The following is a 26538-nucleotide window of genomic DNA, read 5'->3' on the forward strand; positions in this document are numbered from 1 at the left end:
TCCCTTGGAAATAACTATGGTTCCATGGTGTCTCTAGCAATCTGCTCATCTTGCTTTTATCATTGCTTGCAGGAGAAATTGTAGACTCTTGGCTGCCTCAGAAGAAATACTTGCAAATTCCTCAATCCTAAGTGAGCATATCAATTCCCTTTAGGAAACATTTATATTCTCCTGGACCTCTGACCCTTCATGACCACATGGTCTACTTGGATACCCCTAAAGCCTTCCAGGAGATACTTCTTGATTAAAGAGTATAACAGACATCAACAATGAGAATAGGGTTGGTGAGAGTAGACTGAAATGGATGTTGAGTAAAAGAACTTAGAAATTTGGAAGGGTGCTAGTCTCCCAGACTTTTCCTCTTCTACTGTATGTTGATGCCCTATGCATTTTTCCATATGTAATAAGGCGATTTTATGCATGTTCAGATTCAATCCACTCTGTCACACCAGTAATACATTTTAATATAGATTTCTTTGAAGAAGAAATCTATCACATAGCTCTCTAAGGGTAAGGCTGATTCCCATTGTTCTGGTACCATCCTTGACACCAACAAACAAACAGGATATGGCTTTAATTCCTATATTATGGATGCAAAACTGTCTGCAGAATATATCAAATAGAACAGAGAATCACTCATTTCTAGTCTTTTATTAATGTAAATGAGGACAAGTTTAACTTTTCATAAGCTAAGCAAAGATTTCCTGAATAACAGATATGTACATTTAATTAATGGTTATCCTTTTTGTCCACAATTATCATGCATGAAGAATGTATATGGTAAACATACATTTTATGAGATAACGTTGCCCTCACATAAATCATTGTTCCATGAAAATGATTGTTTTCTATTGATAATGGTGATGAAGGGAAAACAGAAATTATTTTCTCATTTGCTGTGAGGATAAGGTTAATGTGGGGAGCTCTTGAATAGAGAGCCATCTAGAGCAAAACTTTCCTCAAGCAGGACTCAGCTGCAAGCAGATAATGATCAGGAAGAGGGACAGCATGTCTCACAGATACCTGGATTCTGTGCCCTAGAGCTCACTGCTCTATAGGAGACCCATCTGTCAGTCTCCCCTATGTAGCACAACATGGTAGAACTGAACATGATAAGTCTTTCATCTACAGAATAAATTTATTTAGAAAACAGATGCACACATTTACCATGTCCTGGTACAGTATTTAAGAGTCTATAAATGAAGACAGAAGGAGTTGGAGAAATTGGTACAGGTAATTTTATAACATCGTTCCCTGGGTCTCTCCAAGAGCTTGAATTTTGCTGAGTCTAAGGTAAGTGGCTCTTGTCTATGTATAGAAAAAAAATCAGGAGTTATCTAGAAGAATAAAATGAAGTGTGAGATATGATGAAGAAAGTTATAGATTAAGGAATGGAATCAGCTATAAATAAAATGTGTCAGATCTGTGCCTGATGGGCAAAGTTCTCAGGGAAATCAGAAAGGTTGGAGATTTGTTAGAGTGTATGAGTCACTGAGTGTGGTCTCACCTCTCTAGTGGTCCCCCTCTTCTAAACACAGTCTTAATCAGAACAACACTGAGGCTTTGCCTTGAATCACATGATGGAAATGCCTTAGCAACACCGTGAACACTCCTAAGCATTTGATCCTGGTGGCCATAGCAGAGTCATTTCTGCAGTCAGAGGTGATTTTCTGCACTTAGGTCCTGTTGGACTGGTTGGCATACAGTTTTTAGATTGGAGAAAAACAACTATGTTTTCCCAGATGCCACACACATGTACAGATTTTTAAGTTTTAGGGCATTCTGGGAAATTATTACATGTAGCTGAAAGCCTAGAAACTCACAATGAATTATCTCTGCATCCATTCTCACAAAGTACCAGTTCTACATGTGTGTTCTGTGCCCCCTGATGGTCATGAACGAACCTGCAGAGAGGTTTGTGTATGGGTTCTCATTGATGGCCCCACAGTGTGTCTACTACAAAAATAAGTGGCAGTGTCTTCCTCTCTTAATCTGTTCATCTCTAGGTAGACACTGCTTTTTGAATCATCTCTTGAAATGGCGAATCTGCCTTTCACAGACTCTGCATAATTTGCTCCATAATTATCAGATTTGACTGTAATTACAGCAATCCACTCCAGCCTCTTCCCTGGAGGCTGGCGAAGCCAGTGCATCCGGTAGTTACTGAAAGTGAATCCCGAGGTAACACAGGAGAGTTTCAGAGAATTTCCAGGCCTCACCAAGCCTCCCCCGGTCTCTACAAGCTGCACCTGACACTGGACACCTGCAAAAACACAGAATCTAGTTAATAAACTGTCACAAATTGTTCACTATCCCTGTCACACCCACTCACACCCTTCATAAATCTTCTTAAGAATTAATTACCGTTCAAAAGAGCCACAAGAAATACCCAGCTCAGTCCCAACTCCATGATAGATATTTTGTGTTGAGACTTGATCACTGAATAGGAAGACCTGTAAATCCACATTTGGATGTCTCTGTTAAAACTGTAGTCAGGACTGATTTTCATGAACAGAGGGGAGTATAATTTGCATGTCTTCCTGCTATATTTAAACCTGAGATATGGGAGCCCTAGAAATAACAATGATTATTGTCAATGTGTAAGAAGAAATAAGGGCTGAAGTAGCATTTGTAGCATCAAAGTATGGCCAAATGTCCCAGGACACAGCTAGGTTGTAGAGAAATGTTTGGTTTTTGGTTTTCTTATTTTTGTTGTTATTTCAGGGACTTCAAGTACAATGTTGAATAGGTAGGGAGAAAGAGGGCAGCCTTGTCTAGTCCCTGATTATAGTAGGATTGCTTCCATTTACTTTGATGTTGGCTACTTGTTTGCTGTAGATTGCTTTTATCATATATAGGTACGTGCCTTGAATTCCTGATCTTTCCAAGACTTTTATCATGAATGGGTGTTCAATTTTGTCAAATGCTTTCTCCACATATAACAAGATGATCATGTGGTTTTTGTCTGTGAGTTTGTTTATATAATGGATTACATTGATATGTTTCCATATATTAAACAATCACTGCATCCCTAGAATGAAACCTACTTGGTCAGGATGGATGATTGTTTTAATGTGTTCTTGGATTCACTTAGGGAGAATTATATTGAGGAATTTTGCATCGATATTCATAAGGGAAGTTGGTCTGAAGTTCTCTATCTTTGTTGGATCTATCTGTGGTTTAGGTATCAGAGTAATTGTGGCTTCATAGAATGAATTGGGTAGAGTATGTTCTGCTTCTATTTTGTGTAATAGTTTGTGAAGAACTGGAATTAGATCTTCTTTGAAGATCTGATAGAACTCTGCACTAAACCCATCTGGTCCTGGGCTTTTTTTGGTTGGGAGACTATTAATGACTACTTCTATTTATTTAGGGGATATAGGACTATTTATATCATTAACCTAATCCTGATATAACTTTGGTACCTTGTATCTGTCTAGAAATTTGTCCACTTCATCCAGGTTTTCCAGTTTTGTTGAGTATAGCCTTTTGTAGAAGGATCTAATGGTGTTTTGAATTTCTTCAGGACCTGTTGTTCTATCTCCCTTTTCATTTCTGATTTCGTTAATTAGGATGCTGTCCCTTTGCCCTTTGGTGAGTCTGGCTAAGGGTTTATCTATCTTCTTGATTTTCTCAAAGAACCAGCTCCTTGTTTGGTTGATTCTTTGAATAGTTCTTCTTTGTTCCACTTGGTTGATTTCGCCCCTGAGTTTGATTATTTCCTGCCGTCTACTCCTCTTGGGTGAATTTGCTTCCTTTTATTCTAGAGCTTTTAGGTGTGTTGTCAAGATGCTAGTGTGTGCTCTCTCTAGTTTATTTTTGGAGGCACTCAGAGCTATGAGTTTTCCTCTTAGAAATGCTTTTATTGTGTCCCATAAGTTTGGGTATGTTGTGGCTTCATTTTCATTAAACTCTAAAAAGTCTTTAATTTCTTTCTTTATTCCTTCCTTGACCAAGGTATCATTGAGAAGAGTGTTGTTCAGTTTCCACGTGAATGTTGGCTTTCTTTTATTTATGTTGTTATTGAAGATCAGCCTTAGTCCATGGTGATCTGATAGGATGCATGGGGTGATTTCAATATTTTTGTATCTATTGAGGCCTGTTTTGTGACCAAATATATGGTCAGTTTTGGATAAGGTACCATGAGGTGCTGAGAAGAAGGTATATCCTTTTGTTTTAGGATAAAATGTTCTGTAGATATCTGTTAAATCCATTTGTTTCATAACTTCTGTTAGTTTCACTGTGTCCCTGTTTAGTTTCTGTTTCCACCATCTATCCATTGATGAAAGTGGTGTCTTGAAGTCTCCCACTATTATTGTGTGAGGTGCAATGTGTGCTTTGATGTTTACTAAAGTTTCTTTAATGAATGTAGCTGCCCTTGCATTCGGAGCATAGATATTCAGAATTGAGAGTTCCACTTGGAATATTTTACCTTTGATGAGTATGAAGTGTCCCTCCTTGTCCTTTTTGATAACTTTGGGTTGGAAGTTGATTTTATTTGATTTTAGAATGGCTACTCCAGCTTGTTTCTTCAGACCATTTGCTTGGAAAATTGTTTTCTAGCCTTTCATTGTGTGGTATTGTCTGTCTTTTCCACTGAGATGGGTTACCTGTAAGCAGCAAAATGTTGGGTACTGTTTGTGTAGCCAGTCTGTTAGTCTATGTCTTTTTACTGGGGAATTGAATCCATTTATGTTAACAGAAGGAAAAGTAGTTGTTGCTTCCTATTATTTTTGTTTTTAGAGTTGGCATTCTGTTCTTGTGGCTGTCATCAGTTAGGTTTGCTGAAGGATTACTTTCTTGCTTTTCCTAGGACGTGGTTTCCATCCTTATATTGGTTTTTTGTTTGTTTTTGTTTGGTTTTGTTTTGTTTTTGTTTTTGTTTTTTTTTCTGTTAGTATCCTTTGAAGGGCTGGATTCGTGGAAAGATAATATGTGAATTTGGTTTTGTCATGGAATACTTTAGTTTCTTCATCTATGGTAATTGAAAGTTTGGCTGGGTATAGTAGCCTGGGCTGGCATTTGTGTTCTCTTAGTGTCTGTATTACACCTGTCCAGGATCTTCTGGCTTTCATAGTCTCTGGTGAAAAATCTGGTGTAATTCTGATAGGCCTGCCTTTATATATTACTTGACCTTTTTCCTTTACTGCTTTTAATATTTTATCTTTATTTAGTGCATTTGTTTTTTCTGATTATTATGTGTCGTGAGGAATATCTTTTGTGGTCCAGTCTATCTGGAGTTCTGTAGGCTTCTTATATGATCATGGGCATCTCTTTCATTAGGTTTGGGAAGGTTTCTTCTATAATTTTGTTGAAGATATTTGCTGGCCCTTTAAGTTGAAAATCTTCATTTTCATCTACTCCTAATATCCGTAGGCTTGGTCTTCTCATTTTGTCCTGAATTTCCTGGATGTTTTGAGTTAGGATCTTCTTTCATTTTGCATTTCTTTGATTGTTGTGCAGATGTTCTCTATGGAATCTTGTGCACCTGAGATTCTCTCTTCCATCTCTTGTATTCTGTTGCTAATGCTAGTATCTATGGTTCCAGATTTCTTTCCTAGGGTTTCTATCTACAGCATTGCATTGCTTTGGGTTTTCTTTATTTTGTCTACTTCCCTTTTTTAGGTCTAGTATGGTTTTGTTCATTTCCATCACCTGTTAAATCCAGGTCTAGCTTTTTGGGTGTGTTGGGGTGCCCAGGACTGGCTGAGGTGGGAATGCTGGGTTCTGGTGATGGTGAGTGGTCTTGGTTTCTTTTAGTAAGATTCTTATGTTTGCCTTTTGCCATCTGGTAATCTCTGGATTTAGTTGTTATAGTTGTCTCTAGTTAGAGCTTGTTCCTCTCATGATTCTGTTAGCCTCTATCAGAAGACCTGGGAGACTAGATCTCTCTTGAGTTTCAGTGGTTAGAGTATTCTCTGCAGGAAAGCTCTCCTCTTGCATGGAAGGTGCACATATAACTGGCGTCTGGACCTGCCTCCTGGCCTAAGATGAAGGCCTGAAACAGGGCCTGTCCCACAAGCTGTTAGCTTCTGTAGTCCACACTCTCACCTGTGCAGACTAGTCTTGGCAGAATATGAGAACCTGATCCTGGTCTCTTCTTAATCACCACAAATTTCTTAGCTCCAGCTAACCAGCATCAATAGTCCCAGTAATAAAAAGGTTTCATTTTACTAGTTTTGGTATCTTGTTAACCACAGCTGATTCTTCAGCCCCAGCTAACCAGAACCACTGAATCTTCACAACCAAAGTAACAATGGCCCCGAAAAGAGTCTTTAATTTTCCCTCTGAAAATTCACAAGCCAGGCCTCCATCTTCTGCACTGTTCTCAACATTATCTTCTAAGCTCCTACACAACATCCGACAGAGATCTTAGCACCAAATGGATCTTCTAGCCCAAAGTTCCAAAGTCCTTCCACAGTCCTCCCCAAAACATGGTCAAGTTGTCACAGGAATACCCCACTATGCTGGTACCAATTTGTCTTATTCAGGGTTTCAATTCCTTCACAAACATAATGGCCAAGAAATAAGTTGGGGAGGAAAGGGTTTATTGGGCTTACACTTCCACATTGATGTTTATCACCAAGGATGTCAGGACTGGAACTCAAGCAGGTCAGGAAGCAAGAGCTGATGCAGAGGCAATGGAGGGATGTTCCTTACTGGCTTGCTCAGCCTGCTCTCTCTCTCTTTTTTTAAATATTTTTAATTAGGTATTTTCCTCATTTACATTTCTAATGCTATCCCAAAAGTCTTCCATACCCCCACCACTTCCAGACCCACCCACTCCCACTTTTTGGCCCTGGCGTTCCCCTGTACTTGGGCATATAAAGTTTGCAAGTCCAATGGGCCTCTCTTTCCAGTGATGGCCAATAGGCCATCTTTTGATACATATGCAGCTAGAGTCAAGAGCTCCAGGGTACTTGTTAATTCATAATGTTGTTCCACCTATAGGGTTGCAGATCCCTTTAGCTCCTTGGGTACTTTCTCTAGCCCCTCCATTGGGGGCCCTATGATCCATCCAATAGCTGACTGTGAGCATCCACTTCTGTGTTTGCTAGGCCCGGCATAGTCTCACAAGAGAGAGCTATATCTGGGTCCTTTCAGCAAAATCTTGCTAGTGTATGCAATGGTGTTTGGAAGTTGATTATGGGATGGATCCCCGGATATGGCAGTTTCCAAAACTACCAGCCCAGAGATGGTATCACCCACAAGGGGCCTGAAACTCTTGATCACTAATTGAGAAAATGCCTTACAGCTGGATCTCATGGAGGCATTTCCTCAAATGAAGCTCCTTTTTTTGTGATAACTCCAGCTGTGTCAAGTTGACACAAAATTAGCCAGTATAGATGGTAATGATTTTAAGGACCAAACTCACCCAGACCGTTCCACATATGAACTTACAGAGACTGGGACAGCATACACACGTTTTTACTGGGATCAAGTCAGATGGGGTCACAGAGTTTGAAGGCAACGTAACCCTTAGCCCAGTAATCTGTAATTACAGCTGCTTGCAGAGAGAAAAATAGTTATCTGCAATGATTTTTATTGGATATTCACTTCATTTAATGGTAACCTGCCTTTTAAAGAGTAGATGGCCATCAAAAATAAATACATCATTATTTTTCTAGTTTTTTTCCTCATATTATTAATTTGTTTTGTGCAATTTGGTTATTAATAGACTTTTACCTACATATCATATTTTCTGGTTGTTGTTTTTCTTGTGTTTGTATATGTGTGTATGCTCTTAGTGCTTCATTTACAAAAATCATTTTCCACTTGGAGTTGAGCTTTGTACAAGGAGATAAAAACGGATTAATTCACATTCTTTTACATGCTAACCACCACTTGAAAAGAAAGCACATGGTGGGACTCATGGCTCTTGCTGCATATGGCACAGAGGATGGTCTAGTCAGTCATCAATGGGATGGGAGGCCCTTGGTCCTGTGAAGGTTCTATGCCCCAGAATAAACAAATGCCAGGGCCAGGAAGTAGGAGTGGATGGGTTGGTGAGCCCAGGGAGGGGGAGTGGATATGGTTTTTTTGGAAGGGAAACTAGAAAAGGGGATAACATTTGAAATATAAATAAATAAAATATCTAATTAAAAAATTAAAAGTAAACTATGAAAAAATCATTTTCTGTCTATTTGAAGTTTTTTATATAGAGAAAGAAAATTTGTAGAGTTGAGTGGGTAGTGAAGAAGGAAGGATCATAAAGGAGTTTTCAAAGGAAACAGTGATTAGAATCTACTTCTCCATTTCCATTCCTGCTGTTCTTTCAGACAACAAAAATTATAGAGTTTTTATTGTAGGATGCCAACCCTATGCCTCACGTGATGTCCTGGATTTCTGCTGGAGGTGGGCTCTCCAAGCTCCCTCTTGCCAATGTAGGGCATTTCATTTAAGGTCCCCCTCTTTGATTCCTTAGAAGCTCTCACCTCCCAGGTCTCTGATACATTTGGAGGGTCATCCCCACGACCTACCTCCCAAAGTTGCATGTTCCACTTCTTTCTGCTGGTCCTCATGGATTTCAGTCCTTTCCCCACTCCCAATACCCAATTATGCTCTCCTCTCCACCCTGCAACCCCTTTCCCTTCCAGGTCCCTCCCCACCCCACGTAGTTGCTTTCTTCTCCCTCCTAGGTGGGATTGATGCATGCTCACTTGAGCCCCTCAGCTTGTTGACTTTTTTGAGTTCTTTGGACTGTATCTTGGGTATCCAGAGATTTTTTTCTTTTTACTAATATCCACATATTAGTGAGTACATACCATGCATGTCCTTTGGGGTCTGAGTTTCCTCATTCAGGATGATAATTTCTAGCTCCATCAATTTGCCTGCAGAACTCAGGATGTCCTTACTCTTTCTTGCTGAGTAGTATTCTACTGTGTAAATGAACCATATTTTTTGTATCCCTTCTTCTGTCTTGGGAAATCTAGGTTATTTCTGGGTTTTAGCTATCACAAATAAGGCTGCTATGAACATAGGGGAACATGTGCCCCTGTAGCAGGGTGGTGTATCTTTTGGGTAAATTACCAAGAGTAGTACTGCTAGGCCTTTAGGTAGGTCTATTTCTAATTTTCTGAGGAACCTCCAAATTGATTTATAGAGTGGTTGTACCAGTTTGCAATCCTACCAGCAATAGAGGAGAGTTCCTCTTTCTCCACATCCTAACCAACATGTCCTATCACCTGATGTTTTAATCTTAGCCATTCAGATTGGTGTTAGGTGTAATCTCAGGGTTGTTTTGATTTGCATTTCTCTGATCACTAAGGACTCTGACCATTTCTTTAGGGTTTTTACAGCCATTAAAAATTTCTCTGTTGTGAATTCTTGGTTTAGTTAATACCCCATTTTTAAATTGGGTTGCCAAAGACAATCTACAGATTCAATGCAATCCCCATCAAAATCTCAACACAATTCTTCAAAGACATGGAAAAAGCGATTCTCAAATTCATCTGGAAAGGCAAAAAACTCAGAATAGTGAAAACAACAATTAACAATAAAAGAATGGCTGGGGGCGTAACCATCCCTGATCTCAATCTTTACTACAGAGAAATAGTGATAAAAACTCTATGGTATTGATATAGAGACAGGCACATTGATCAATGGAATAGAATTGAAGACCCAGAAACAAAACCACACACTGATAGATGCTTGATCTTTGACAAAGAAGCCAAATATATACAATGGAAAAAAGAAAGCATTTTCAACAAATGTTGCTGGTCTAACTGACTGTCAATATGTAGAAAAATGAATATAGACCCATATTTGTCACCTTGCACAAGACTTAAGTCTTAGTGGATCATGGCCTTAAACCTAAAACTAATAGAATCTGAATAGAAGAGAAATTGAAAAGGATCCTTGAACACATTGACACAGGGGGCCATTTTCTAAACAGAAATCCAGTGGCTCATGCTCTAAGATCAAGAATTGATGAATGTGACCTCATGAAACTGGAACGTTTCTGTAAGGCAAAAGAAATGGCCATTAATACAGATCTGCAACCTACAGATTGGGAAAATTTCTTCACTAAGGTGACATCCAATAGAGCTAATATACAAAATATATAAAGAACTCAAGAAGCTAACCACCAAAAGACAAGATTCATTTTGAATGGACCATAATCAGGTAAGCCTGCCTTAGTACGTAAGCATTGGTACTTAAATTGTTTTTAATCAACTGGACTCACATAGTTGTTACAGTCTTGTTTGCTCAAATCAGAGAAGAACAAAATCATTTCCCATTCATTGAATACTTCTCATACATTCATATCATTTCATCGATATACCTGGGGTATATGAAAATGTTACTTCATATATTCTTGGTGTCCATATTGTAAATAATCTGTAGATTCACTGTGGTCTTTGAATATCTCTGGTATACATGTGGACTGATCCTCACACTCGTGTTAGGTGACAGACAAAGGATCCTTTGGTTTTCACCTCCACACTGTGCTTTTTGCTGACCTGTGTTTATCTTGCTCTCGGTAATTGAAACACTATAGTCATTTAGTTCTCCAAAAGATATTCATGAACAACTGATGTTCCTATAATCATATACAGAAAAGACTTAGCCCTGGCCAAAGACATTCTCTTTTTCTTTTACAGATGTTTGAAATTACTGATCATTTACATCGAACAGCACCACCTGCTGGTTGAAATCCCCTCTGCAGTGAGGTTTGTGTGTGGGTTGACATTGGAATCTTCTCATTGTGTCTGTCTCCTGCACAGTAATACATGGCTGTGTCCTCTGTGGTCACAGAGTTCAATTGGAGGAAGAACTGGTTCTTTGACGTTTCTCTAGTAATGGAGATGGGGCTCTGGAGAGATGGGTTGTAGAAAGTTTCCCCACTATGAGTGATGTACCCCATCCATTCTAGGGGTTTCCCAGGTGACTGACGGATCCAGATCCAGTAGTAACCACTGGTGATGGGGAAACCAGTAATAGAGCAGGTAAGGAAGAGTGACTGTGAGGGTTTCACCAGGCCAGGTCCTGACTCCTGAAGCTGCATCTGAGACAGGCTACCTTAAGACAATAGAGTCAATTCTGTCAATCACATATTGTCACAACCCCTCATGGACACATGTATGAAATGGCACAACTCACCAGGAAGGACTGTCACCAGGCACACAAATCCCAGCACTCTCATCTTCTAAGCTTCACACCCTTCTCCTCAGAGTTCAGTGTCCCGTGTGAGAGAGATGTGAGCTGCCACAGCCCAGGATGGGATTTAACTTAGTGGTAGAACATGCATTTGCATGTGGGGAACAAGGCTTTTCTCAATAGATGGGGTGAGTGGATATTGAGGGTGAAACCCTCCCTTTGGTCATTACAATGTGGATATCTCTGCCTTTGGCTTCCTGTAGTATGTGTCAGGAATAAAAGAACATGAGGACTGTAGGAGATAACAAGAAACACAGCTTGGTTTAATCCTACCTTCAATTTCTAGTGAATTCCCCTGCCCACATTTTTTTTTTCAGGTAAACCATGTTAGTAAAATGCATTTATTATTTTTATTGATGATTTTATTTATTTGCATTTCATATGTTAACCAATTTCTTGGTTTCCCCTCCACAAACACCCTATTCTATTCCCCCTCCACATGCTTCTATGAAAGTGCCCCCCCCTCCACTCCAGCCTCACCATCTTAGCATTCTCCTATCCTGGAACATTGAGCCTTCACAGGGCTAGGGCATTCTCTTCCATTGATGCCAGATAAGACCACCATCTGCTACATATACAGATAGAGCCATGGATCCATCCATGTTTACTCTTTGGTTGGTGGTTTAGCTCCTGGGAGCTCTGGGATGTCTGGTTGGTTGAGGTTGTTGTTCTTCATATGGGGTTGCAAACCCCTTCAACTCCTTCAGTCCCTCTCCTAACTCCTCCATTGAGGTCCCTGTGCTCAGTCAGATGGTTGCCTGCAAGTACTCACCCATATTTTTCTGCCTCCATATTTAAAAAATCTGAGATGAGTGACAACATTCTTTTCACACCTGGGTGCTGGGGTTCTGCCCCAACAATCAGGTACTGAGGTGTGACACAGATAAGCAGACAAGAGACTTAGGACCTCTGCCCATTAAATTTCTTTTACTCTTCTGGGGTCTAGAAGCAGATGGTTTCTGCCAATTGACTCCTATTGATACCAGTAGAGAATTAGGAAAAGAAACATAATTATGTGGGTTCTTTACTTTTTAACTCAGCAAACTCTCACCCTTCTAAGTTCAAACTAACAATTTCACACAGCCTTTTTTCATCATAGCACACATCTGTTTCCTGATCCTTGGACCTGGTTTAGAATGAATATTTTCCTTTGATTAAAAATGTGTCCTCAGATATTTTTCTTCTTAATGCAATTCAGGAGAGCTCATTGGATTCATTGTTATGCAGCCTTTACTTACTATTCTACAAGGAGAGAGTACATTCTACTCTTGATTCTAACTGTTTCATGTCCTTCTGAAAAACAACTAAACCATCTCCTTAAACTTTCTTCGTAAAATTATTTGAATCAAATCAGGAATTATATAAGTCATTAATACAATTAAACAGCATTATTTTATAAAGATACATCTTCATGTTGATCTATAGGAAATTTCCCCCACAGGGTGAGCTGATGCCCCAGAATTATTAAGTTATGTTATACTGGCAGGAAAGGAATATCAACTCTGAGAAGCAATCCTGAGATGATATCTCTGTGGCACATGCCACAGAGATTTTTCAGAGAAAAGTGGCCAGGCAAAATGGTGAGCCATCTCCAGAAAACTAATTTGCTTGCCATAACATGTCCTACATGGCTTCTGCCACTTAAGTTCTTGAGTTTCATCTTTCTGATTAGTAAGAACATGCTGCTCCTGATTATATTGCTCTTCCCTAAGTGAGACATGTTTCCATCTTTTCTAAAAATTTGTGCACTCTCATGTTTTTATATAGGGTCACCACCTGCCTCTTTCTTCTTCTGCTGTCTACAGAACACAGTCTACGAACACACTGAGAGAACCAGCTGATGAGCCTTTAACATAATATTCTAACTTATTAAAGAACACCATTCACTCTTCACACACTAGCCTGTCTCACGTGTCACTCAAGGCAGACAAATGACAATATCATGGTAACAGGTATGTGATAGACAAACTGCAAGAATGTGCTGTTTTGAATAGGTATGGCCCCCATCAACTTATGTTTTTGAATGTTTGACCCATAGGGTATGTCACTCAGAGGGGTGTCAGCTTTTTAGAGTAGTTATAGCCTTTGAGGATGTGTGTCATTGTGGGAGCAAGTTTTGAGATTCTATACTCAAGCTACATTCAGAATGGCAAGCACTCCCCTTAAGCTGCTTGTAGATAAATTTGTAGAACTCTCAGCTACCACTCCAATACAATATCTGCATGTACACTGCCATGCTTCTGGCCATGATGATAGTGGAATAAACCTTAGAACTTTATGTGTGCCTCAACTGAATGTTTTCCTTTTAAAGAGTTGCTAGGTTCATGGTGGTTCTTCATAGCAAACAAACTGTAACTTAGATAGAAGTTGATACCATATATGGAGTATTATTATGATAGTTATGACCAAGCTTTTATTTGGAGAAATGTGGACTCTGGAACATTAAATTAATAAACAAGTGCTTTAAGTATGGTTTAATAGAGCAGTCTAGTAGAAACATGGGAGACAGTGGTGAACAGAGTGATTGAGCTATGAGTGCTCAAATGGTTTCAGAGGAGAAGAATTTCAATATGTGTACTAGTGATTCTTCTTTTTACAGTTTGGCTAAGAATATGACTGCTTTTTGCCTTTGTCCAGAATATTTGTCTGAATCCAAGTTGAAGAGTTCTGAGTTAATTACTTTGGCAAATGCAATCTCAAAAGATCCTAGTAGAGATGATGTCATGTGACCACTAATATTCCCTCTTATGAAAAGCATTTTCATGAGAAGGAGAGGTCGGGAAGGAAAAGAAAATTATGTATGTTTCAAGGAGAAGTTGGGCACCAGAAAGTAAAATGGAGATAAATTCTGTATTCAAGTAAATAAAGAGATTAAAGATATTAAATGGAATAAAGTGACTATTGACCTCAAGGCAGATTCCCACACAACTGAATTTTCATTTTGTGAAAAGGAATTAAAGAACAGTTTAGGTCCAGGCATGGTAGTACAAAACTTTAATCTCAGCACTTAGAAGACAAAAGCATGTATATCTCTGAGTTAAAAGTCAGACTGATATGCAGAGCAAGTTGCAGGCAGATAACCTTGGGAAGTGAAGTATACCACTGAAAACAGAAAACTGGTGAAGACTTAATTGAAAAGGTAGGCCATGTTCCAGCCTAAGCAACCTGCATTAGACACATAGTTCTGTCATTAGAGTCAAGTATAGAAGAAATAGGTTACAGAATCTCCCACTACAAGTAATTAAAGCTGATGAGGCCAGGTATGTGGTAAGGGTGTCCCTGCAAGAAAGGTCAGCCTGGCCATTGTATGAAGCTGTGAAGGTGAAGTCTAGATACTCTCAGAGACATCAAAATGTTGGCGATGGAACAGCCATGGGAAACCTCCAGAGAGAGCTGCTAATAGGGAGTGAAACAAGTCCAAGAGAAAGTGTTGTTTGTGTTGTTGCAATAAAAAAAAAGTCAAAACAAAATGATTTGGAGAGCTGAAGAACATTATTGACATTTGACATGGATATGAAGCATGAACCCTGCTAGTGTTTGATGCTGCTTCAGTTCAGTATTTCCTCTATATCCTCCAATTCTTTCATTTTGGGGTGATTATATATATCCTGTCCTATTATTTGTTTGAAGTATGCAATCTAAGTTTTAACTTTGATTTTATAATGAATACAGTTAAGCAATTGCATAAATTTCAAAAGAGACATTGAACTTAGGGCTCTTAAACATTAAGACTGTGATAGAAACTCAGGACTTTTGAGGTTGGAATAAATGCATTTTAAATTATTTTATGGCTATAAGCTTATGAGTACCAGGGAGGGAAATGTGGTGGTTTGAATAGACATGCCCCCTATATACTCATGTGTTTGAGTGCTTGACCCATAGGGAGTGTCACTATTATGATGTTTGGTCTACTTGGAGGAGGTGTGTCATTGTGGATGCAAGCTTTGACTTCCGTGCTCAAGAGACACCACTGTAGCTCAGTCCCTGGCTGCCTGTAGATCAAGATTTAGAACTCTGAGGCCCTTATCTAGCACCAAGCATGCCTGTACTCTATAACACTTCTTTCCATGGGGGAGTAGGTAGGTTGATGAGCAGAGGGTGGTAGGGTTGGATAGGGGATTTTCAGGGGAAACCAGAAAGGGGATAACACTTGAAATGCAAATAAAGAAAATATCTAATTAAAAAAAAGAAAATATATAAAATGGTGTTTGCATTTAAAAAAAAAGGAGATGGTGTGAAATGACTATTTACACTTAAAGCCTTATTAAGAGGAAGGGAATCTTGCCTGCAATTCTAAACCTATACAACTCCACTAGGTTACGTAAGTCACAGATTTTGGATATGAAGCTATAACTACCACTTTTATAAATAGCATAATCTCTAATTCCATCTAAATATTTATCCTTTAGTTCTACCGATAGATGAATTTATCTGCATTCATCCAAGAAACACTTTTCAACATAAATTAAATTAAAACAATAAGAAGTAATGAATTTACGAGAGTACAGGAGTCTATAATGAAGGATTTGTGAGGAAAAAAAATGAAAAGTGATGTAACTATAATATAATCTCAAAAAATTAAAATGACAATGAAAAAACCTTTTAAATATACTTCAAATTGCCTACAAGGTGGCTTGGTAGACAGTGTGATTTCCTAGCATGCACAAAACCCTGGAGAAGAAATGTTCCCACAGCAAATATAGCCTGTGTGATGGTTCACTCCTATAACCAAAAATCTAGTGTGGTGTAGAATGATCTGAAGTCAAAGTTATTCCTTCTCTTTATACAAAAATAGAAACAAAGGTGGGAATCATGCTATTAATTTTTTCTGAAATATAATATAAACTGTAACTCTATAAATGTTTATACAAGAAATATTACAAGAAGAAATAAGTCACACACACAAGGAATCTGTCTTCAGCTACCCTGTGCACCTGCTACATGGGGTGTCTTCTCAGTGTATGCTCCACAGCCCTTGGCACACTTGGAATCTTGTTTAACCCTTAGCTGCTACGAAGCCACAGATACTTCATTCACCAGGATGATTTCTTTGTATTTTCTGCCATGCATCCTTTCTGCCTCCTTGCCTCCTACTCAGTCACAGTTGATAATCTTTTTCTTGTGCAACTATGGTAATTTAGAGTAATTTTGATAAATACAAAAGTATTCAATTCAGTGTGCACCACAATTGTCTTCCATTGTATTTCACACACATGGATATGTGATCCTTCCTCCTACGTGTGATAAAGTAAAGCACCAGTTACTCTGAGATTAGTGAGTCCAATCATTCATGGTCATGACAAGTAATTTTTAGAGGGACATAAAAAGTAACACTAATGAATAATGATATTAACACACCCATATATACATGAATTTTTCATCACGAAACAAAAGGAATCGTGGTATTTACAGAAAAGGGATGAACTTAGAGAATATGAAGTATTATGGTGTGAGGCAGTCTCACAGACTGTACCACAAATGTTGATATGTATGATGTGCTTCTGAAACAGAACACATCTGAGTCACTTGTGAGATAAATTGGATGTTTTAAGAGCAGACCAACAGATGATAAGTGAGTGGGAAACCAAGGGTTCAAAGTAAAGTAAATACATTTATAGGAAATGTCATAGTTAAACCCAAAACTTGCATAATTGGCTGCAGTGATATAGCAAGATCCCAAACGGGGTGATCTACAATAGAATAATATTCAATCAGCAAGGAGGCTTATTCTCATTATTGAGTCCCCTTCCTTCCTTCCTTCCTTCCTTCCTTCCTTCCTTCCTTCCTTCCTTCCTTCCTTCCTTCCTTCCTTCCTTCCTCCCTCCCTCCCTCCCTCCCTCCCACCTCCCTCCCTCCCTCCTTCCCTTCCTTCCTTTTTCCTCCCTTCCTTTTTCCTTCCTTCCTCCCTTCCTCCCTCCCTCCCTCCCTCCCTCCCACCTCCCTCCCTCCCTCCCTTTTATCCTTCCTTTCTTCCTTCCTTTCCCTCCCTTCTTTCCTGTACTCTATGCTAGGTAGCATTCTGAGTCATTGATATTAGATAAACCATTACATTTTCTTCTTTTTTTTAGTTTCTGTTACTGTGACAAACACTGTGATCAAAGCATCTCGAGGAAGTAAATACTTATTTTATCTTCCAGGTTGCTGTACATCATCAAGGCAAACCAAGCAACCAAGATAGAAATCTGAAGACTTTCATGAATTCATTGTTTTTAATTGTTGAGTAGGACTCCATTGTGTAAATGTACCACATTTTCTGTATCCATTCCTCTATTGAGGGACATCTGGGTTCTTTCCAGCTTCTGGCTATTATAAATAAAGCTGTTATGAACAAAGTGGAACATGTGTCCTTATTACAAGTTGGAACATTTTCTGGGTATATGCCCAGGATAGGTATGGCTGGATCTTCAGGTAGTACTATGTCAAATTTTCTGAGGAACTGCCAGACTGATTTCCAGAGTAGTTGTGCCAGCTTGCAATCCCACCAACAATGAAGGAGTGTCGCTCTTTCTCCACATCATTTCCAGCATCTGCTGTCACCTGAATTTTTGATCTTAGCCATTCTGACTGGTGTGAGGTAGAATCTCAGGATTGTTTTGATTTTCATTTCCCTGATGATTAAGGATGTTGAACACTTTTTCACTACTCAGCAATTAAAAACATTGAATTCATGAAATTCTTAGGCAAATGGATGTATCTGGAGGATGTCATCCTGAGTGAGGTAACCCAATCAGAAAAGAGCACACATGGTATGCACTCACTGATAAGCATATAGTAGCCCAGAAATTTAGAATATCCAAGGTACAATTTGAAAGATACATGAAACTCAAAAAGAAGGAAAACCAAAGTGTGGATAATTTGCTCCTCTTTAGAATGGGGAACAAAATACACATGGAAGGAGTTACAAAGACAAAGTTCAGAGCTAAGACAGAAGGAAAGATCACCCAGAGACTGCCCCACCTGGGAATCCATCCCATATACAACCAAATACTATTGTATTTGCTAGAAAAATTTTGCTGACAGGACCCTGATATAGTTCTCTCTTGTGAGGCTATGCCAGTGCCTGGAAAATACAGAAGTGAATGCTCTTAGTCATCTATTGGATGGAACTCAGGGCCCCCAGTGGAGGAGCTAGAGAAAGTACCCAAGGAGCTGAAGGGGTCTGCAACCCTATAGGTGGAATAAAAATATGAACTAACCAGTACCCCCAGAGCTTGTGTCTGGCCATCATTGTGAAGAGAGGTCCCTTGGTCTTGCAAACTTTATATGCCCCAGTACCTGGGAATGCCAGGGCCAAGAAGTGGGAGTGTGTGGGTAGGGGAGCAGGGTGGGGGGAGTGTATAGGGAACTTTCGGGATAGCATTTGAAATGTAAATAAAGAAAATATCTAATTAAAAAAAAGGGCATCATTAATTTTGCAGACAAATGGATGGAATTAGAAAATATCATCTTTAGGGAGATATCCCAGACCCAAATGTACATGCATAATGTATATACTCACTAATAATTGGATATTAGCCATAAAGTAAAAAATACTCATGATACAACACACCCACCAAAAGGAAGGCCCTAGGAAGAATGCTTGAATCACACTAAGAATAGGAATCAAAGTAGTTATAGGAGTTACATGGAGGGTGGTAAATCAGTGGAAGAGTGGAATGGAGAAGCAGGAGCAGTTATGAGGCAAGAGAGAAGAGAGTCTCAGAAGGCCAGGGGAACAAACGGAAATCTGCAGCTGTGGAGATTTGAGTTGAGAGGAAAGTCTCTAGCAAGTCCCAGAGTCCTGGAATAGGTGAAGCAAACAGGAGTCAATTCAGGTAACCTTAGCCAAGATGGCCAAGAGTAGGGACATGGCACCTGAAGAGGTTACTTCCTGTAGTCAGGCAGAACTCCCAATGGATGGATCAGTACACCAACTCAACAGCAAAATTTCAACACATAATTGTTCCTGTCGAAAAGAAAGGCAGGTATGGAACAGACACACAAGGAAAGGCCATCCAGTGACCAGACCAACATGAAATCCACCCCATGGGTAGGCACCAAACCCTGACATTATTACTGATGCTATATTGTGCTTTCAAACCGGAGCCTAGCATGGCTGTCCTCTAAGAGGCTGTACCAGTGCCCGACTAAGACACACACAGATAACTTTTAGCCAACCCTTGGACTGAGGTCAGGAATTCCTGTGGAAGAGTTAGAGGAAGGATTGAAGGTACTGAACAGGAAGGCAACCCCATAGGAAGATGATCAGTGCCAACTAACTCAGACCCTTGGGAGATCCCAGGTACTAAACCATCAACCAAAGGGCATAGGCAGGATAGACTGAGGCCCAGGGCACATAATGTAGCAGAGAACTGTTTTGTCAGTCCTCAGTGGAATAGGATATATCTAATCCCGTAGTGATTTTATGTCCCAAGGTAGGAGGATGCCCCATGCAGGGGAGCACCCATTCAGAATCGAAGGGAAATAGTGATGGGGTGAAGAAATCTGGGAGGGAGAATTGGGAGGGTAAAACATTTTGGATGTAAATAAATAAAATAATTAATTAAAAGAAACTCAGACTTATGATTTTAATCCACCTAGATTCCATCTCAGTCTTCACAGCCGGGATAGTGTAAAGATCAGAAAGTTTCTCAACATATACAGGCCTTGAAGTCTAGCACCAATGCCTGCATGGCTTTCAATGACACCTATTCTCACCACTATGCAATGATCAAATGGAAAATGGGTCTCAGCTTTGAATGATATTTTGTATGTGAGGATGTAGATCTGGAAATGGGATGAAGAATATAGGAAGACAGAGAAAAAGACATAGAAAGAAACCTCAATATTTATATATTTTCCTTCGCCCATAAGAAAAGAAATATATTTTGTTGGCTTAAAAGTGCCCTTAAAGCACTTTATCTTAAATTATATCATAACAAGCTACACTCCAAAGGGGACTACACAGTCAGTTAATATGTCCTATGTTTGATATAGACATACACAATTTATTTTATACTTCAAGGGAGAGGTGCTTAAATATCCCTGGAGTATCCTGTTGCTCAGGAAGGAAAAGACATCCAAATGAAAACTGATGAGGATAAATTTCCTACTGACTAACCACATCCAACCTATGAATGAATGACTTTATTTCAGAGCATTTACTCTCTTTGATGCCATTTGAGGATATGCAAACATAGAATCACAAGGCAGATGAAGCAATGTCCCTAGCGAACATCTGAAACATTACTGGGACCCCCCCCCTAAAAAAAAAAGAAAGAAAAGAAAAAAAGAAAAGAAAACATGTCAGCCCAAAGACAGTGGGTGCTCCTTCTGTACTGCATGTACGTCTATGCTGAGATACAGAACTGGATACATACATGGCACCTCCTGCAACACAGGCATTTCTATACCCTGCAGTAATGTCTATGTTTGGGCTCCCACTGAAATCCCATTACTATGCTTCTTGCACAGTAATGTGCAGCCAATTGCACAATGATCACAGTGCTCAACCTCAAAGGAAACTGATTCTTTTATATACCTACTTTCATATTTATTAGGCTTTTTGGGATTGGATGGCAGGAAGGTTCTTTTATAATAAGTTTTATCCATCCACTGCAGTCCTTTTTGTAGTTGCTGATGAATCCAACCTCACCAGTAACAACATCTAATGGAGGAACTGGTGACATTGCAGATGAAGGATGGTGACTATACTGGCTAGTTTTGTGTGTCAACCTGACACAGGCTGGAGTTTTCACAAAGAAAGCAGCTTCAGTTGGGGAAATGCCTCCATGAGATCTAGCTGTAAGGCATTTTCTCAATTAGTGATCAAGGGGGGAGGTCCCCTTGTGGGTGGTGCCATCTCTGGGCTGGTAGTCTTGATTTTTTAAGAGAGCAGGCTGAGTAAGCAAGGGGAGGCAAGCCAGTAAAGAACATCTCTCCATGGCCTCTGCATCAGCTCCTGCTTCCTGACCTGTTTGGGTTCCAGTCCTGACTTCCTTTGGTGATGAACAGCAATGTGGAAGAGTAAGCTGAATAAAACCTTTCCTCCCCAACTTGCTTCTTGGTCATGATGTTTGTGCAGGAATAGAAACCCTAAGACAGTGACTGAAAGGGCTTTAGCAGACCAGGCCCTGACTCTCATGCAGCTGCATTTGGGACAGGACACCTGAGAACAAGGAACTGCAGTGAGTCAGGAGCTCAAAAGCAGCACACCTAGGGTTTCCACTGTGTCCCTAAGGAACTCACAACTGGGAACCTTCAACAGGAAAACAAGGATACACAAGTATTTCATATTTGGGGGATGAATTCACTGCCTCTCACAAAATATTTTCTAAGGTGTAAAGGCTCTGAATTTAAGCAGGTGTTATGCTTCTGGTGGCAGTCCTATGAATTTGAATTTGAATTTGAATGTGGGATGTTCCTGTAAGTAAATATATGAGTGAGTTGTAGATTCCACCTTGACTTCCCATGGGAATAAATTGCAAAGAAGCTAAGAGTAGTTAAATATTGTGCCCCAAATCAAAGCAAGCTATCCATGAACAGCACTTGGACCAAGGAATCTAAACCTTAAGCCTGCATTTCCTATTTTTTAATCTCTTTTGCCTCTTGTTATTGATAAGGCCAGTGCCTAATTCCAGGCAGTGAAGTAGGCACCACTCAGACCAGGGAATCCAGACCTTGACTCAGCATTTTCTGGCTTTTTTTGTTTGTTTGTTTTTTGTTTCTGATGACACGAAGGATCTTCCTTTTCACCCAAGTGCTTTATATATGTGAGTAATGTGGAACTTGATAGTCAATGTCAGCATCTTTCTCAATTGGCACATTAACTTATTTTGTGTATGTATGGTATATACATGTGTGGCTGCGCATATGTGTGTGTTTGTATGCACACACAACATGCACACACAACATGGTTGTAGGCCAGAGGTTTAAGTTGAGGGTCATTTTCCTTTTTATTTTTAATTTTTCAACATTTTTATTTAGTGTGTTGGAACAAGCAAGCTTCTGCCACATGCACATACGATTAGATGTCAACTCGTGGCAGCTGATTCTCTTCTTCCATTACATGGAACCTAGAGATTAAACTCAGAGGCCTAAGGCCTGGTGACAGGTGCCTTCTCAGGTAGTTTGGCTGGCCAGTACACCCCAGAGACTCTCGTCTCTGCCTCCCTGATGCTGAGAATACAGGTACTGTGCGTGTCCAGCTTTTTGTGAGGCTTTGGAGACTCAGCTCTGGTTCTCATGCTTGCAAAGCAAGCACTTTGGGTTTTTTGTTTGTTTGTTTGTTTGTTTGTTTGTTTTTTGAGACAGGGTTTCTCTGTGCAGCCCTGGCTGTCCTGGAACTCACTCTGTAGACCAGGCTGGCCTGGAACTCAGAAATCCGGCTGCCTCTGCCTCCCGAGTGCTGGGATTAAAGGCGTGTGCCACCACGCCCGGCTCAAAGCAAGCACTTTCTGACTAAATTATCTTCCCATCCCCTCGCTGATTTGTTACATGTCTTACAGCCTGTTTAGTTACTTCATACCTAGTCTTACATAGAGAGTCTACTTACTAGCCATTATTTATAGCAACAAGAAACCTTAAAACACTTAACAATTGTTACACAGTAAGTCTTCACAGTGGTTCTCAACCTAGGGCCACCCCCTTGGCAGCCCTCTGTTTCCTCAAATATTTACATTATGGTTTATAACAGAAGCAAAATTAGTTATGAAGTAGCAACACAATCTTATGGTTGGAGGTCATCACAACATGAACCAGTGCCAGTCACCCAGGCCAACACCCAGCCGCACCAGCCCAGCCCAAACCGTTGCCACTGGTCAAGTCCAGCCCAGAGCACGGACACTTGAGTCACTGGTGGTCAGCCGGGTGACCTTGGCTCCTGCGTGGGCCAGTGTTCCCGGGGCTTTGCAGCAGCACCGCCAGCCCTGCTCTGTGAACGCGGGCTCGTGCGCGCTCACTGCCCCGCCAGCCCACAGTGCCGGTCCGTGGGCTGTGTTCTCTTAGGGTGCGCTCGGGCCAGTCCTGCCTCCCCTAGTTTTCGCTTTCGCTTTTGCTTTTAATAGTTTCTCCGAAGAGAAACAAAGCGGCGGCCACGATGGTCGACTGCCACAACGGGTGATGGTGTCGGAGGTGAGGGGAGAGGAGAACGGCCGCCTGGACCCCGGGCCCACAAGAGAGGTAAGCGCAGCCCCGGCCGCTCGCGGGCTCCTCCTTGCGGTGCTGGTGCCAAGCTCTGGATCCACGCGGGTTACAGGGACGCCTGGCGTGGGGCCAGGAGAGCCTTAAGCGTGGCAGGGCTGGGGTCCGAGTGGCTCAGAACCACAAGACCAGGCAGGAGGATCTGGGAAGCCTGGAACTAGCGCGCTGAGGATATTGCAGTCCTGGGTCCAGTGATGGGTTGGCCACCTGAGTGAGCTTCTTTTTTAGCGTGTGCACACATCTTCCTCTGTCCCTCTCCTCCTCTCCTTTCTTCTGTCTGTCCCTCTCCCACACTCTCATCCCCCATTTCCTCTTCTCTCCCCATTTCTGTAAAAATCCTTCTGATCCCATGTTGCCTTTTGCAGCCCCCCTCCATATGCACTCTTTCATGGGAGTATGCATCTAATCTCTCTGAGATCTCAGCTCTCTCTTGTTCAGTTAGACTCATAGGGCCTTGACATTCAAGGGTGAAATGTGCATACTGGGTTGGTCTGAGGCCAGAGTGGTTATCTGTATTCACAGTAAATAAGTGTATCAAATTTTACTCTTCATACAAGTTGTTTCAGTTTTTATTGACCTTATAAGAGGCACCAGTTGGCTGTTAATGCTAATATTCCTGCTGGAAAATAGCAGTGAATCAAGTATTTGTCTAGTAGTGTAAAGTACAGAGATACCTGTTCCACTTGAAGACATCACCCACCATCAACCCCTAACTCTCCCTACAATACTGGCTGATCTTTACACAGTACAGTACTCTGAACTTTTCATGTTTTTGAGCTATGACATAGTAATACACTTTACAGTGCACCATTTTAGCCAGAGTGTCAATAATATCCACTGAGTACACGATAATCACACATTATCTGTGAGTAGAGATTTAATCATATCAACAGTATTAGGATAATGTAAACAAGGAGCACAGTGTAGAGCATGAGAGTAGTCAGAGATGTCACCCTTTCTTAATCTGTTCATTCCATGCTATAAGGATTCCATACTGGCCAAGAAAACGTCTTAACTAGCTCCAGTTCAACTTTTTTTTTTATGTATTCTGGTAGACATATTTACATATCCTAAACAAGTCTTGTAGATCCATTGAGCATAGGGTCACAGAATGGGGAAGCAAATCTTTGACTGATTGGATTCTCAGGGTGGTGTAGAGAGTTACTACTATAGTTACCACTCCTTTATTCCTATCATATTAATTTTGGATAATATGATTATTATGTGTAGCATTCTGGTTCAGAGCATAGGCAATCTGTCACAAGCTTTGGTACAGCTAAGTTACTGTCATTTAGGCAGCACCATAGCCATGTTTTTAAATAATGAACCACCTGTGTCTCTACACTAGCATATGTTTCTGAACTCTTAAGTTCATAAAACAGCCCATAATTTTAGAAGAAATATTTTTACATTCATTTCCATTCATATGGGATCTGTATTTTGATATCATTCAAAGGATAGAAGTAGTTTCTTTTCTCCCTTTCTTTCTTTCTTTCTCTTTCTTTCTTTCTTTCTTTCTTTCTTTCTTTCTTTCTTTCTTTCTTTCTTTCTTTCTTTCTTCCTTTCTTTCTTCCTTCCTTCCTTCCTTCCTTCCTTCCTTCCTTCCTTCCTTCCTTCCTTCCTTCCTTTCTCTTTCTTTCTTTCTTTCTTTCTTTCTTTCTTTCTTTCTTTCTTTCTTTCTTTCTTTCTTTCTTTCTTTCTTTCTTTCTTTCTTTTCTGAGACAGGGTTTCTCTGTGTAGCCTTGGCTGTCCTGGAACTCACTTTGTAGACCAGGCTGGCCTTGAACTCAGAAATCTGCTTGCCTCTACCTCCCAAGTGCTGGGATTAAAGGCATGTGCCACCACGCCCGGGTAGAAGTAGTTTCTTATTTTTAAAAAAAGATATGTGTGACTCAGGGTCCTTGAGACAGATAGCCATCAAGGAAGAATCTTTGTGCTGTAAGATTCAGTTATATTTTGAGAGTAATAATATGGAACTACAGGAAATTTTTCAATCAGACCTAGACAGAGTTTCCAAGAGTTTCTGAAACATATGCTAATATTATCAAAACCCTGGTTATGAATGTGACCTCATGGCAGAATCAACAAAGGTAGGCAAATACTAAGTCTACTATGCCCATGTTACAATTTGACTTGTCAGTCTTATATATAAACTGAGAATATTCCTAAGAGGATGATTGCATAGATAGTATGCAACAGAAATGACCTGGTGCAATGGGAATGAGCCCATCACTATCAGTGAGAAAACACAAGTCTTTCCTCAAATAGATGAAGTATTAGTTTATTCTGGCTATCTGCTGAGTCTCAGAAAGGTACTCTGAATATATGTTAACTGTTGTATATAGCTTTGGGTTCTTGTGGGACTCCTGACAGTTGGAGGTGTTTCTGACTATTTAGCCTGTTCTTGGAACTCTTTTCCTACTACTGGGTTTCCTTATCTAGCCTTTATATGAGGATTTATACCTACTTTTATTGGAATTTATTAAGCTATATTTGGTTGATATACCTGAGAGACCTGTTTTTATCTGTAGGGAAATGGAGGAACAGTGATTTTTGGAGCAAAGTTGTAATGGGGAATTTTGGGAGGAGTGAAGGGAGAGGAAAATACAGTTGCTGTTGAGATTTAAAGAATGAGACAAAAATTAAAATGCAGTTTATAATTTTATGAAGTAGTTTATTCTGAAGCCAAATGTTAGGTTGTAAATAAAGATTTAATTTTCCATAAATTACACAATTAAACATGATATGCATTTAGATAAATATTTTACAGTCACTGATGAAACAGCATTACAAATTAAAAAAAAGTTTTCAAATACATTGGTGGAAACAAGGAAATTTATTAAATCAGAGTAGGAATAGCTCAGCTACAAGCTTTAGATGCTGTATGAAGGTATTTAGCCTCTTTGGAAACTAGGGTTCTGCTAAATGAATACGTTTTAAAGACAGTTGTATCAGTTAGAAATGGAATGCTAGATTAAACAAAAGTTTTGCAAGGAATGTCTTATAATAAGGTAAAATTTAACCTGAGAGGTCAACCTAATGAGGCTCTGGATCTGAAACACTTTCATGTATCCATGATAACTGAAGTTCTTTCCAGTGAATCAGTTTTGCAGAATCCAGTCAAGGGTGAAGCTTCTTCCTGGGACCTTTACTCACTTCCCAACACTTCCTCTAAGGTCCAACAGAGGCCACAGCTGC

At 40.0% G+C, this 26538-nt stretch overlaps 2 gene segments (V, D, J or C) and 1 further gene; all 3 read right to left on the bottom strand.

Moving 5' to 3' along the window:
- The window catches only part of Igh (immunoglobulin heavy chain complex), a 2751187-nt gene that overhangs the window by 1097041 nt on the left and 1627608 nt on the right, over window positions 1-26538 (bottom strand).
- Window positions 1953-2252, bottom strand: Ighv13-2 (immunoglobulin heavy variable 13-2). The segment is given in 1 exon segment: window positions 1953-2252. A coding segment is annotated over 1 exon segment (300 nt).
- Ighv12-3 (immunoglobulin heavy variable V12-3) lies at window positions 10718-11011 on the bottom strand. The segment is given in 1 exon segment: window positions 10718-11011. A coding segment is annotated over 1 exon segment (294 nt).

This window comes from Mus musculus, chromosome 12, assembly GCF_000001635.26.
Source record: "Mus musculus strain C57BL/6J chromosome 12, GRCm38.p6 C57BL/6J".
Classification (NCBI taxonomy): domain Eukaryota; kingdom Metazoa; phylum Chordata; class Mammalia; order Rodentia; family Muridae; genus Mus; species Mus musculus.